Source organism: Scyliorhinus torazame, chromosome 9, assembly GCF_047496885.1.
Source record: "Scyliorhinus torazame isolate Kashiwa2021f chromosome 9, sScyTor2.1, whole genome shotgun sequence".
NCBI classification, from domain to species: domain Eukaryota; kingdom Metazoa; phylum Chordata; class Chondrichthyes; order Carcharhiniformes; family Scyliorhinidae; genus Scyliorhinus; species Scyliorhinus torazame.
Window position 1 is genome coordinate 134,403,939 of NC_092715.1, and position 12,980 is coordinate 134,416,918.

The 12,980-nt window shown below is 47.1% G+C and overlaps 1 protein-coding gene across 1 annotated transcript in view; it reads left to right on the forward strand.

Annotated features, from left to right (window-relative positions):
- LOC140429483 (uncharacterized) overlaps positions 1-7,845 on the forward strand; it is a 313,043-nt gene extending 305,198 nt beyond the window's left edge. Inside the window, exon 18 of the mRNA XM_072516535.1 lies at positions 6,203-7,845. Coding sequence (XP_072372636.1) covers positions 6,203-6,252 — 50 coding nt within the window. The 3' untranslated portion in view covers positions 6,253-7,845. The remainder of the gene's footprint in view (positions 1-6,202) is intronic.
- The last annotated feature ends 5,135 nt before the right edge of the window (positions 7,846-12,980 follow it).

Consider the following 12,980-nt stretch of genomic DNA (forward strand, 5'->3'; position numbering starts at 1 on the left):
CACTAATGTCCTTTCGGAAAGGAAATCTATGTGATTCCAGATGTATAGAATCATAGAAGTTACAGTGCATAAGGAGGCCATTTGGCCCATCGTGGCTGCACCGGTGCTTAGAAAGAGCACCCCACTTAAGCCCATGCCTCCACCCTATCCCCACAACCCAGCAACCCCACCTAACATTTTTGAACACTAAGGGCAATTTATCATGTCCAAGCCACCTAATCTGCACGTCTTTGGATTGTGGGAGGAAACCGGAGCACCCGGGGGAAACCCACACAGACACAGGGAGAACGTGCAGACTTGTCACAGACAGTGACCGAAGCCGGGAATCAAACCTGGGACCCTAGAGCTGTGAAGCAACTGTGCTAACCATTGTGCTGCCCATGTACAACAATTTGGTTGCTCTTACCTGTCCTCTGAGCTTAACAAGTCATTCAGCTGCATCAAACCGCTACAGAAAAGTCAAAAGGGAATAAAATCTACCCCTCTCCCCCTCACTCTATTGGCCTTTGTCTACAAACAGGCCCTGGAACAAACTCCATGCTTTGTGGAAGCCTTCCTCCGACCCCCAGATGGCGAATTTGATTTTCTCCAGTTGAACAAATTCCGACAGCCAGTCTGCAGCTTTGGGTAGTGCTGCTGATCGCCAACCGAGCAGGATTTGGGGGAGGCAAAAGCAAGGGTGTTGCCTCCCCCCCCATCCCCATGAATAATTCTGGCTGGTTTAATACCCCGAAGACTGCCACTTTCGGGCTGAGCTCCACTCTCACCCCCACAACCTCGGACATTGCCTCAAAGAAGGCTGTCCAAAACCCAACAAGCCTGGGACGTGTCCAGAACAAGTGGGTGTGGTTGGCCAGGCCTCCCTGGCACCATTCACATTTGTCCTCCACCTCCGAGTAGAACCTGCTCATTCGGGTACTGGTTAGGTGTGTTCTGTGCACCACTTTCAGCTACATTAGGCCTATTTGCCCTATTCAGTGCTTATTCAGTTTGCCCTATTCAGTGCTTCAGCCCAGAGTTCCCCCCCCTATTTCTATCCCTTGTTCTTCCTCCCATTTTTCCTGTGCCTCATCCAGCGGGGAACGTGCCTCCTCTAACAGTCTTCCATACAGGTGCCCACAGTTCCTCCCACCTAAGTCGAAGTAGACGAGCCATGGTTAGCAAAAGGAAGAGAAGGATGAGGGGAGGAGCAGAGGATGGTGGGGTGGGTAAAAATCCACAAGAAAACCGCAGGATGCAAGGGGCACAGAGGCAAAGGAATAAACCCAAGGGCAAAAAGAGGACGAGAAGGCATAATGACAAACAATAAAGCACAAACCTGGGCCAACAGCAGGCAACACTGCAGAGGCTGGCTGACCAACTAAAATGCACAGCCACCAAAGAGAGACGAAGCAGGCAACTATAAATAGGTACAGCAGATCTAGTATGTTTGCTCTCGGGCGAACTTGTTTGACTTTCTTCTTCTTTCTCAGTAATACTATTGTTAAATTTCCTTGTCTTCTCGTAACATGTATCTCTTTTGGTTCTTTTTCTGTATAAACTAGAACCACGTCCTGATTGCTTTCTGTAAAATATTACTCGCGGGTCCGACACCCATTACCTAATATTCAAACTAGAAATATATAAATAGAAAACTAATTGTCAAATGTAAAATGTGAAAATCCAAAAAACATTTAAAAAAAAAAAAGGAATAAAATGGGACAGAACACAAGACATCGGCTTAGGCACCAAAAATAAGAACAGACACCCAACCCTGCAAAATCATCCTTACTAACATCTGGGGGCTTACCCCAGAATTGGGACTGCTGACCCACAGACCAGTCAAACATAGTTATAATCACACCCATTGAATTGTACCTGACAGACAATGTCCCAGGCTCCACCATCCCCTGTCCAACCCAGGACATATCCAGCCAAGGTGGCAGCACTGTGGTCCACTACTAGCCATGCTTGCTTGATTGGAGAGACTGTCCTCTTGCTCTCATCCTTGGAAAGCCCACCTCACTGCAACACCCTCAGATCCAATATCTGGATCTCCGGTTAAGAGTGAGAGACCTAATGTGCAACATTCTCAGGTCTCCTATCCATTCTTGTGATTGTCGCAGCCTGAAAACTCCAACTGCCGGTGAGCCCTTTTAACTTTTGTCATGGTCCCTTTAATTAGAAATCCTTCAGCAGGGACGAAATGCTGAAAATTCCATCCATTATCTTTCTCAGGGTGCGGGAGATCTCTAACTTAGCCTATTTAAAGTAGCTGAAGTGAGTCCAAATAGAAGATTCAGCTAAGTCTACTCTTTCTCCTGCAGGTGTAGTCAAGTTTACACATTAGCCAGCTGAATTCCTTTTTCCCATTATCAGGAAATTCTGGGTCCTTGGCGCCATGAGGCAGCAGTGCTAGCCACTGCATCACCGTACCGCTCCTTCTTCTCCCCATCTTTCCATCTTTGTATGCCCACCCAACATTTTCATCCATTGTTGAAAATCTCTCTCCCACATCTATCTCTCTGCTGCAGGCTTTGCCCACACCTGGATCCTGGAACAGCAGACTCGCATCCCCAAGATAATAGGCGTGATATAACGGGAGAAACACTAAGTGCCATAGCAGGCACGACTTCCTGGGTGTTTCCCGACAGCCGACCCGGCAAGACCGCGGCCCGTATCTGACAGCAATTAATCCCGGAAATGATCCTCCACGGGCTTTACAGTGAAAATGGCTGTCCCGCCAGCTGTTTGGCCTGGACCACGCCCAGCTGCTCTGTTCTAACAAGCGGGAGTAGCTCATAGACTGCTCCCCCCCCCAAGGACACTCCAGTCAGCACACAGTCATGCCACCATGGAGACCTGCTCCACAGTTTGGGGATGCCGACCTGACCAGGCTGTTGAATGTCATGGAGGTGAGATGGGACACCCTGTTGCCCTGAGGGCGTTGGAGGATCAGCCACAGGGCCGCCAATGCCACTCCTAGTCTAATACCATGCTTGTGCCCTAGCACACCCTGGCACTCACCAGCACAAACCATCCATGCCCAGCAGTGGCACCCACACATGTCACCTGGCATAGACCCCCCCATGCACCAAGCATGTGGCTCACGATGCCTTCTCTTTGTTCCCACAGGAGAATTTAGCACATAATAGACGGGAAATGGCCCAAACGGATGGTCGGGTGCTGGACATCATAGTCCCCGTCCTTTATGAGAAATGGGCCCTGGAAATCGCGGGGTTGGCCGAGGATAGAGCAGTCACCGACAGCGAGGTCGGCCTGTGCCACAGAGGTGATGTCGCTGCACCCACATGACCTGTCTTAAGTGAGTTTTCACACCAGACAAAATTATCTTTCACTCCCACTGATCACATGTCCATTCTCTCGCAGGATCTCCATCTGATGGATCCGGGCCATCTGGGATCCCCCCCCCCCCCCCCCCCCCCCCCACCCCCCCACGGCTCCGAGGATGTCACCATCGATGCATCATAGCTGTCATCCCTACCCTCCGCCAGTGCAGAAACACACCTCGGTGGGTGATATTAGTGGACAGGCTACTGGGGCACATTCTGGTGAGCACCAGTTGCTGCCGCACATCAGGTGGAGGCAGCAACATCCGAGTGAGTCAGTAGTCTGAAATCTGCTGGATCCCAGGACTCAGCTAGGTCCTGGTCAAATGCCGAGCCTCTAGACAAGGTTATCCTGGAGCTGATGCAGATGTTTGGCCACATCCGTGAGATTCAGGAGAGGCTGTCAACGATACTCTGGTGAGTGCATAGCCGATTGGAGGTGTCCCAAGGACTGTGGGCGCAGGAGATGGCATTGGCAATGCGTAGCACCGAAGCCAACACTGCTAGAGTGGCAACCGCATAGAAAGCCTGGAGCATGATGCAGCGCCATGAGTGTGGTGTCCCCAAGGCGTGGCTCAGTCTATGACAGCCATGGCTGGGGGATTCGACAGACTGTTCCAGTCACTGGGGGACATCTACCAGAAGCAGGTGCACATTGCTGAGGCACTGCAGAGCACGTCGTAGGCACAGGTGAGCATTGCCAAGGCACTGTGGAGCAAGTCTCTGTCACTGAAGGATGTGTCCTACCTGCAGGTGGACATTGGCAGGGCACTGCAGAGCGTAGCCCAGTTACTGAGGAACAGCGCTGAGGATGCCAACACCGTGGTGCAGACAACAGGGAACCGGCAGAGCCGGATGGTGCAGGGGGATCTGGAGCTCACTCCAGATGCCAATCCATCCCATGGAGTCCCCCAGAGTCCAACGGGCACCGTCTGGGAGGAGTTAAGGCTTGAGGCCGACCCAGAGCCTTCCACCAAGGAGACTGGCGGTCTCCAGAACTTCCGAGTACCCCCTCCCCCCCACTCCTTACCCCAGCACATCTTGAGGTCAGCGAGCCGAACAGGGCGGCACAGCAATGCCAGTGTCATTGATAAGGTGGCCAGGGCCCTTGGGCAGGCCCTCCAGAGGGCGCACTCTAGGGTATCAAAGGCCACAGGGTGCGAGAAGCAGCAGGCTGCCTCCACCTCCGATGTGCATCCTGGGGACACACCTAGACATGGCAGCAGAGCACGGAAGCTAAGAAGATTGAGGATCACTGAGTGGGCAGTGGGGAGGGGTGGGGGGGGCGCCATCGGTAGCTAGGGACAGTTAGGGTTTTGAATGTTCACAATTACAATGTGTTACATCTGTTACATGTGAAGCCTCTGTCACGTTATTCCACATGGTGGGCCAGCCTACACCCTCATCCCCTGTTGCCCTCTGCTGCACCCCCACCCCTGGGCACAGGGTCCCTAGATCAAGAGCTTCTGATGCATGCCATGTACAGGTGATGGGCATGCGCATGCCTTCAGCAGAAAGACAGGAGTCTGACTATGGCATAGAATGAGAAGCATCAGAGCTCAGCTTACAGCGGGTTATCATCACTCTCCTGCCTTGTATAATGACCCGCTGACAGTGCCAACACAAGTCCATCACAATGGAGTGATGTTACACAGACCCTGGGAGAGTGGAACAGGGTAGTTGGAGAGGGAGGGGGGAAATAGATGGAAGGATGGGGGATGGCGGTGGCCAGTGGCGGGGGTGGGGGGGGGGGGAGGACTGGGAGGGTTAAATGATGGACAAAGTCCCATCCTATGAGAGGCCGGTGAAGATGAGGTCCTCCCTGGCCCTCTGGGCATGCCGGATCCTCGCTGCCATCGCCGCCTGTCCTCCTTCCCCCGGCTGCTTCTGCAGGTCCTCCTCAGGCTTGTCCTTCGGCCCCTCTTGGTCCGGCCCCTCCTAGTCCTCCTCAGATGAGGCCACATGTCTCTCCTCCTCCAGCATGCCACCACGCTGCTGTGTCAGGTTGTGGAGGGCACGACAGACCACCACAAAGTGGGAGATCCTCTGTGGAGGTGTACTGCAGTGCACCACCAGAGCGGTCCAGGCATTGGATCTGCATTTTGAGCAGGATGATGCACCACTCAATGACAGTGCGGGTGGCAACATACCAGGTCTCTGCCTCGATCTCCAGCCTCCACACTGGCATCATCAGTCAGGACCTCAGCAGGTTACCCTTATCCGCCAAGGGCCAACCCATCATCCTGGGGTGGTTCTCGAAAATTCAAGATCTCTGAGTGTCCCAGGATATAACTGTCATGAACACTTCCTGGGAAGTGTGCACACTAATGCATGTTCCGGAGGTGGTGGTCACACATGAGATGAACATTCAAAAAAATGTTGAGTACCTACTATTGTTTTGTATTATACTTATTATTGTTTGCAGCACATTGTTATTGGGAGATGGTGGCATAGTGGTATTGTCACTGGACTCGTAAACTAGAAACCCAGAGTAATGCTCTGGAGCCGCAGGTTAAAATCCTACCACGGCAGATAGTGAAATGTGAATTCAATAAAAATATCTGGAATTAAAAGTCTAATGATGACCATGAAACCATTGTCGATTGTCGTAAAACCCCATCTGGTTCATTAATGTCCTATAGGGGAGGAAATCTGTCATCCTTACCTGGTGTGGCCTACATGTGACTCTAGGTCCACAGTAATGTGGGTGGCTCTTAACTGCCCCCTCAAGGTCAATGAGGGATAGGCCAGCTGTCTAAGTGCCATGAACAAATTTAAAAAATAATGTTAAAAAAATTGCATTTTTATGACCTGCTAATTTCCTGAAACTAAGTTTCACGTTATACAAATGAGACATGTCTGTTAAATTATAGAGATATTTGAAGATGCTCGTGACCAAAATACAGCCTCATCTCATCATTGAGTATTTCTGTCCTCTTGACAAATCTGTCAATCTGCACCTCAGAAGTCAGACAACTGGATTTGGCTTTCAAGTCACCTTCGTATTCACAAGAAGAAGATTTTCAATAAATAAACTGTAGATATTTAAAATGTATTTGATTATTCAACAATTGAAATTGAAGAATACATTTTTGCTAGGTCTGGAGTGAATACTCAGCAGATTTGATATTAGCGTCGGAGTCACATTGCTCATTGAATGCTTTACTTAAATTTATAGCTGAACATTGATGGAGCTTAAAATACATGGTTCAGGAAGATTCGTTTCTACATTTACATTTTTTAAAATAAATCCAAATTCTTAGTTTTGGATATATCAGAAGTGAGGTCTTAAAGGAAATGTTGGAAATACTCAACAGATCTGACAGCATCTGCGGTGACATGGAGAGTGAATTGATCTCAACCCGAGATAATGGGTTGGACTTTTTGGTGGTAATTGGGTTACATCCATAGCTTCAACACGTCCACCCATGTCTTCAGCGTGCCCACCAACGCAATCTACTGTGATCCAGACTCCCAATTGGCCACCTCCATACCTGTCATCCTAATTACGAAAGCAGGTCAAATCCCAATGCTACAGGCCCAATCAGAGAGCCCACAGCAATGTTAGGCTGACAGCCCCAGTGGGAAAGCTGGGTGCTGCCAAGGCAGACAGGTGACCACAGGGGTACTTCGGTAGAGAGGAGACCTCGGCCATCTGCATTAAAACTATATATTAAAGAAGTCCAAGGCTGGTAGGGCCATTGGGTTGAAGGGCAAACCACCACGCCCCCAACAGGATAATTAACTGATGGGCCTGCGGCCTTTCAATCCCACATGCCCTTCCGTATTATTCAGTGCTGAAGCCTATTCAGCTTTCAACGTGCTCTATGTTCCATAATGTTGGAGCAAGAATATGTGCAAGTCAAAATTAATCCCTTCTCCCTTAGACCAAACCCCACAACACAGCTGGTGTACCTTAAAATAATTAAATGTTTCTTTCAGACGTCCTTCTCCTTTTAATCAGGCCGTCCTTCCATAATGCTGAATATGGTGCTGTGCCTTTGAAAGCCAAAATCTCAAAGGGCATGTTGTGCTCTTGCCCAAAAGTTGTCACGTGAAGGGCAGTCAGCAGTCCTTAGCAGTACTGCCTTCCAACCATCTTCGCAACATTCTCAGTATGGCACATACTGGGAGAACCGCAAATATAGTTTTTGGGGTGATCTCATATTTTCACCTGAGGCCAGCTCAACTGGTGCAGACACATAACCAGCAAGTGATTTGCTGTGGTCTTAGCATCACCATGCTTTAACTGTATTATTGGCCGCAATAACTTTACCTTCCACTGTAAAATAAGCATTTGTAAATGAGCTTTTAGACTAACAATAAAAGTAGATTAAGGGACAATTTATACTCTTGACATAAAGGGGAGAGTACTGGCTCTCTGCATATAATTACGTTATATCTGTAAGTTTGCCTTAATAATGCAGACACAATGGAGCTGGAGTCACAGCTGTTTCTGTTTTCTCTGCCTTATTTGTTTGCGAAGATTACTAATTAAACTATCAGTGTAAATCTACTGCGCCGTGTCTTGTTTTTTGCCTCACCTTGGTAGATCTCTTTCTCTGCAATAGGTATAGTGAAATTATAAATCTATTCTTTATAAACACGTTTATATTTTTGGATATGATTCAAAAGAAAAACTTGCCATTCCTTCACATCCTGGAATCAGTGGCATAGATTTTTTGCCTCATTCTGCTCAGATTTGGGATGGTAATCAACACATTTGCACCACCACTACATGGAAAAATTGATCTGTTTGTACCATTATTTGCTTTCTTTGGCACTTTCACCTATTTTGCCACCTGCCTGTGTACAATTGCTTTAGGGTGGCCCACTTTGGATAGGTTCCATTGGGAATTTCCTTCTATTTTTGCTTTTAAGGAGTAAAATAAGTACTGTGGGCACATAACAATGTGCGTACCAATATCCCCACAAGAGTACACATAGAGATACTCCTGTCTGTATTTACCAGAGGAGCCATCCTTGGGGAGGCTTTGCTTTCCAAAGAAAACTACTAGAGAGAAAGGGTACAGGAAAACGTGCAGCCAATCTCATGCAATAAAACAGATTTTATTGCAAAACCCACCCACTTGTTAAAATAGGGTCTTAAGTGTCAGCTATTGGTGCCAACTAGACAAGTCATCATGAGTGTAGTAATTGAGTAATTTGAGTGAACTGCACAATGCAGTCGAAGTAGGTTTTTTCACTAGATATAGTTCCTATTAACAATAATTATATTTATATCGGGCTTTGAACGCAATAAAATGTCCCACAGTGCTTTGCAGGAACATTATAGAACAAAATAGAAAGGAGGCAAAAGAGCAAATGGCCAAAAGCTTGTCAATGAGGTAGGTTTAAGGAGTGTCTTAAAGGAGGAAAGTGAGGCTCAGAAGCAGAGAGTTTAAGAGAAGATATTCCAGAGCTTAAGGCATAGGTAGGTGAAGGCATAATCACCAATGGTGGCACATTTAAAATCACAGATGATCAAAAGGTCAGAAACAGCTGACCATAGCTATTTTGAAGGTTTGTGGTGCAGGAGAAGTTTACAAAGATAGTGAAAGGCCAAGCTATGGAGGGATTTGAAAACAAGAATGAAAATTACTTAACCAGGAGGGCAGGTTGGCAATTGCAGAAGTGAGGGTGAAAGGGTCTGGGCGTGAGTTAGGACAGAGACAATCTCGAGTTCAGTGTACCAGACACTCATCTACCTTAAAATCATAGATCTCCATCATTCATTCGGCGTCAAGTGGACCTGCAATTCCAGAACACTCCTTATCACTCAGGTGCATACTTCGTCCTCTTTCAATGACAATTATGCAGCACCTCATAATGATTCTGTTCACTTTTAGAGACCGTGTAGCAATGTCTTTCAGCAGTTCAGCCAATTGAATCCCTGATATAGCATCCTATGCATTGTTCCTTAGTGATAACAGGAGTAGAAGTTACTGGGAAGGTTATTGCTGCGAAGGATATAACATTGAACTGATATGGTGTTAACATTGAATTTGTTTAAGTAAGTGGGCCGAGGCTTATTCGCCTTTAATGGTTTTTAGAAGTACTTGCCAATATGTGTTGCTTTTGATGGTATATTTGTAACGGAATCGAACAGACAATGCATTTTCCAGGGTCAGCAGGCACCTGTGCCATTCTGGCCAGTCTGAAGTTATGGTTGCCATATAGAATCGTGGAATGGTTACAGCACAGAAGAAAACCATTTGTTTGTCATGCCTATGATGCTACCCTGCAAGAGTAGGTTAGGTATGTCGCACTCACCAGTCCTTTCCCTATAGCCCTGCAAATATCTTTCCTTCAATTGTTTATCCAATTCCTTTTTTAAGCTAGGATTAAATCTCCCTCCTCCCCACTCTCAGGCTGTGCATTCCAGACCGTCACTATTCGCTGCATGAAAGTTAGCAACTTTATGTACATCCAGACTAACTAATATTTCCTCTTTATCAATGCTTGACCCATCTCTAAAGCCTCCCACTTCACTATGCCTTTGGCAGCATCTTAGTCCATAAGATGTAGGAACAGAAGTAGGCCATTTGGCCCATCAAGTCTGCTCTGCCACTCAACAAGATCATGACTGATCTGCTATGATAATAATCCACAACTCCACTTTCCCGCCTTATTCCCAAACCCTTGATCCCCTTACTGAGTGAACATCTGTCTATCTCAGCCTTGAACATATTAATAATGACCCAGCCTCTACAACTCTCTGTGGCAAAGAATTAAATTCCTCCTCATCTCTGTCTTAAATGGGCGACCCCTTCCTCTGAGATTATGCCCCCTGGTCCTAGACCTTCCCACAATGGGAAACAACCTTTCAGCATTTACCCTGTCAAGCCCCCTGAAAATTCTCTTTGCCTCATTCTTCTAAACTCCAATGAGTACAGGCAAATATACTCAAATAAAAACAAAATACTGCGGATGCTGCAAGTCAGAAATAAAAACAGAAAATTCTGGATAAACTCCGGTCTGGCAGCATCTGTGGAGAGAAAGAGTTAACATTTTGGATCTAAATGATTCTTCTACAGAACTGAAGAAAGGTAGAAATGTACAGAATTATATAAATGGACAGGGGGTGGAGGAGGTGGTATAGTATAGAAGACCAGGGATAGATCAGAGCAAAGGAAATATGGACAAATTTGACATGGACATAAGACAGAGGGGAGTATTAATGGTGTCAGCACTGTAGTTTTGGGGGTACTCTCCTGCCGAGCACTGCAGTCTCAGGGATAATCTCCCCCCTCACAGGCATTAGCCCTCTCCCACATACATAAAGAGGTGTGGAAAATCAAGAAACACAATCTTGCCTGCGAGTTTCCCGGCTCTAGTGATATCTTGCACCCGCATCGCCGTTCTCGTTGACAGCTAACACGGGTGAAAAATCATTCCCGTTAACTCTGTTTCTCTCCACAGATGCTGCCAGATCTGCTGGGTTTTTCCAGCATTTTCTGTTGTTATCCCAACCGAATCAACCTCTCCTCATAAGAAAATCCTTTCATACCCAGGATCAGGGCTGGTTTAGCTCACTGGGCTAAATCGCTGGCTTTCAAGGCAGGCCAGCAGCACGGTTCAATTCCTGTACCAGCCTCCCCGAACAGGTGCTGGAATGTGGCGACTAGGGGCTTTTCACAGTAACTTCATTGAAGCCTACTTGTGACAATAAGCGACTGTCATTCATTTCATTCAAGCTGGTGAACCTTCTCTGGACTGCCTCCAATGCCAGTATATGTTTACTTAGATAAGGGGGCCAAAACGGTTCACAGTATTCCAGCTGTGGTCTAACTAGTGATTTTTACATTTTTAAAAAATCTTCCTTGGGAAAGCCATTGAGACTTTCAAAACATATTTTAAAAAGTATGCTCATATTTTCTTTTACAGTGCAAGTATCTTAGAACATAAGGACTAGGAGCAGGAGTAGGCAGTTCAGCCCCTCGAGCCTGCTCCACCATTCAATATGATGATGGCTGATACCATCTCGGCCTCATCGCCACCTTCTTGCCAGCTCTCCATAACCCTTCATCCTACAGCTAATTAAAAACCTTTTGTTATAATCTGCATGAAGCCTACGGGGTTGGAACAATCAGTCTCCCCATGAGTCTTGCCGAATACAAGCTCTCCCATTAATGGTTAATGGTCTTAAGGTCTGTATAAAGTTGGCCAGGTATGGAACCGATAAGAGCAGACCCTGCTGGGCTCTGATGTATATTGTAAGTATAATTGCATTGCAATAAACCAAATTTTCTTTTTACTAACTCTGTTCGGACTCATGTGTGGTCTACAAAACTGGCGACAAGGATACAATGGATTGCTGTCAACGCTACTACACCGTCAGGTGAACCACCTTCTTTTCTCTGCTGGACAAAGGTTGAAATTCTTTTTCTCGAAAATGACTTTTTTTGGAAGATTGGACGTATTTGACACAAGTTTGTGGAAAGGACACACTCAAAACACATGTGTTAATTTTTCCGAGCGAACAATATCACAGATGATGATCAACAGACAATCATATTGCTGACTGCCTGTGAAGCACACACACATCCTGCCGCTCCGGACACTAAAACCTTTGAACAATTGGTAGCACAAGTGGCCCAACACTTTAACACAAAACCGTCCGTAATAGTGCAGAGATACCATTTTTATATGGCAGAGAGGACCTTTGGAGAGTCTGTAACAGAGTTTTTGACACCACTACGAAAAATAACCTAATTTTGTGAATACAGAACTTCCCTTTCTGAAATGCTGCGTGACCGTTTGGTCTGTGGTGGAAAACAAAAGCGCTGAGAAAGGAGTGTAGGAGATCCAGGGAATGGAGGTAAACAGTGTAGGATGTGCCCCCTCCCAGAGAGCGGCCCCCACCAGGACTGATACCCTGCCCCAGATTGAGTACCGTAGGGGCCAGATCTGTTGGTCAAAGATTGAGTAATCCCAATGGGATACCTCCCCAGGGTCAATAGAGGGAGAGCCAGGACGTTGTGGGACATGTGGATGTAGGGGCCAAAGGGAGTGTAAGGCACAAGTCAGCCAGAGATCCAGGCGCCCCAGTCGAAGCAGGTGCCAACCATGGGCTCGCACTTTCCACCTGGACCAGCCAGAGTACGAGTGTATGCAGCTGAAGGGTGTGTTATGGCACCCCAAGTAGCCTCCATAAATATAACTATGCATCCATTAGACATGGAACTAGACATGGGAGCTGCGGTTTCCATTGTTGGAAAGCAGATTTTTGACAGGATAAAATTGTGGGTGCAGAAATTGGATCGGCGGGACACTGAGGTAAGAATAGCTACGTATATCAAAGAACCATTAGTCATTGCAGGAACCACTATGGACCCGATAGTTTACAGCCAACAGTTTCTGCATCTCCTGTTGATCATAGTCAAGGGACATGGCCCCAGCCTGCGAGGGCGTGACTGAACTGCCTACATCTGGACTGGCAGCAAATTTTCTAAATGGATCCGGTGGCCTGCAAAAAGTGCTAAGAAATTACCCTGAGGTTTTCCAAACGGGACTGGGGAAAATAAAAGGAGCCATGGCAACAATTCAGGTCAACCCGGACACCTAACCAAGGTATTTCAGAGCCTCTTGCGCTTTGTTAGCGAAAGTTGAGGCTGAACACAGCCGGCTCAAAGGCCTTGGGATCATCAG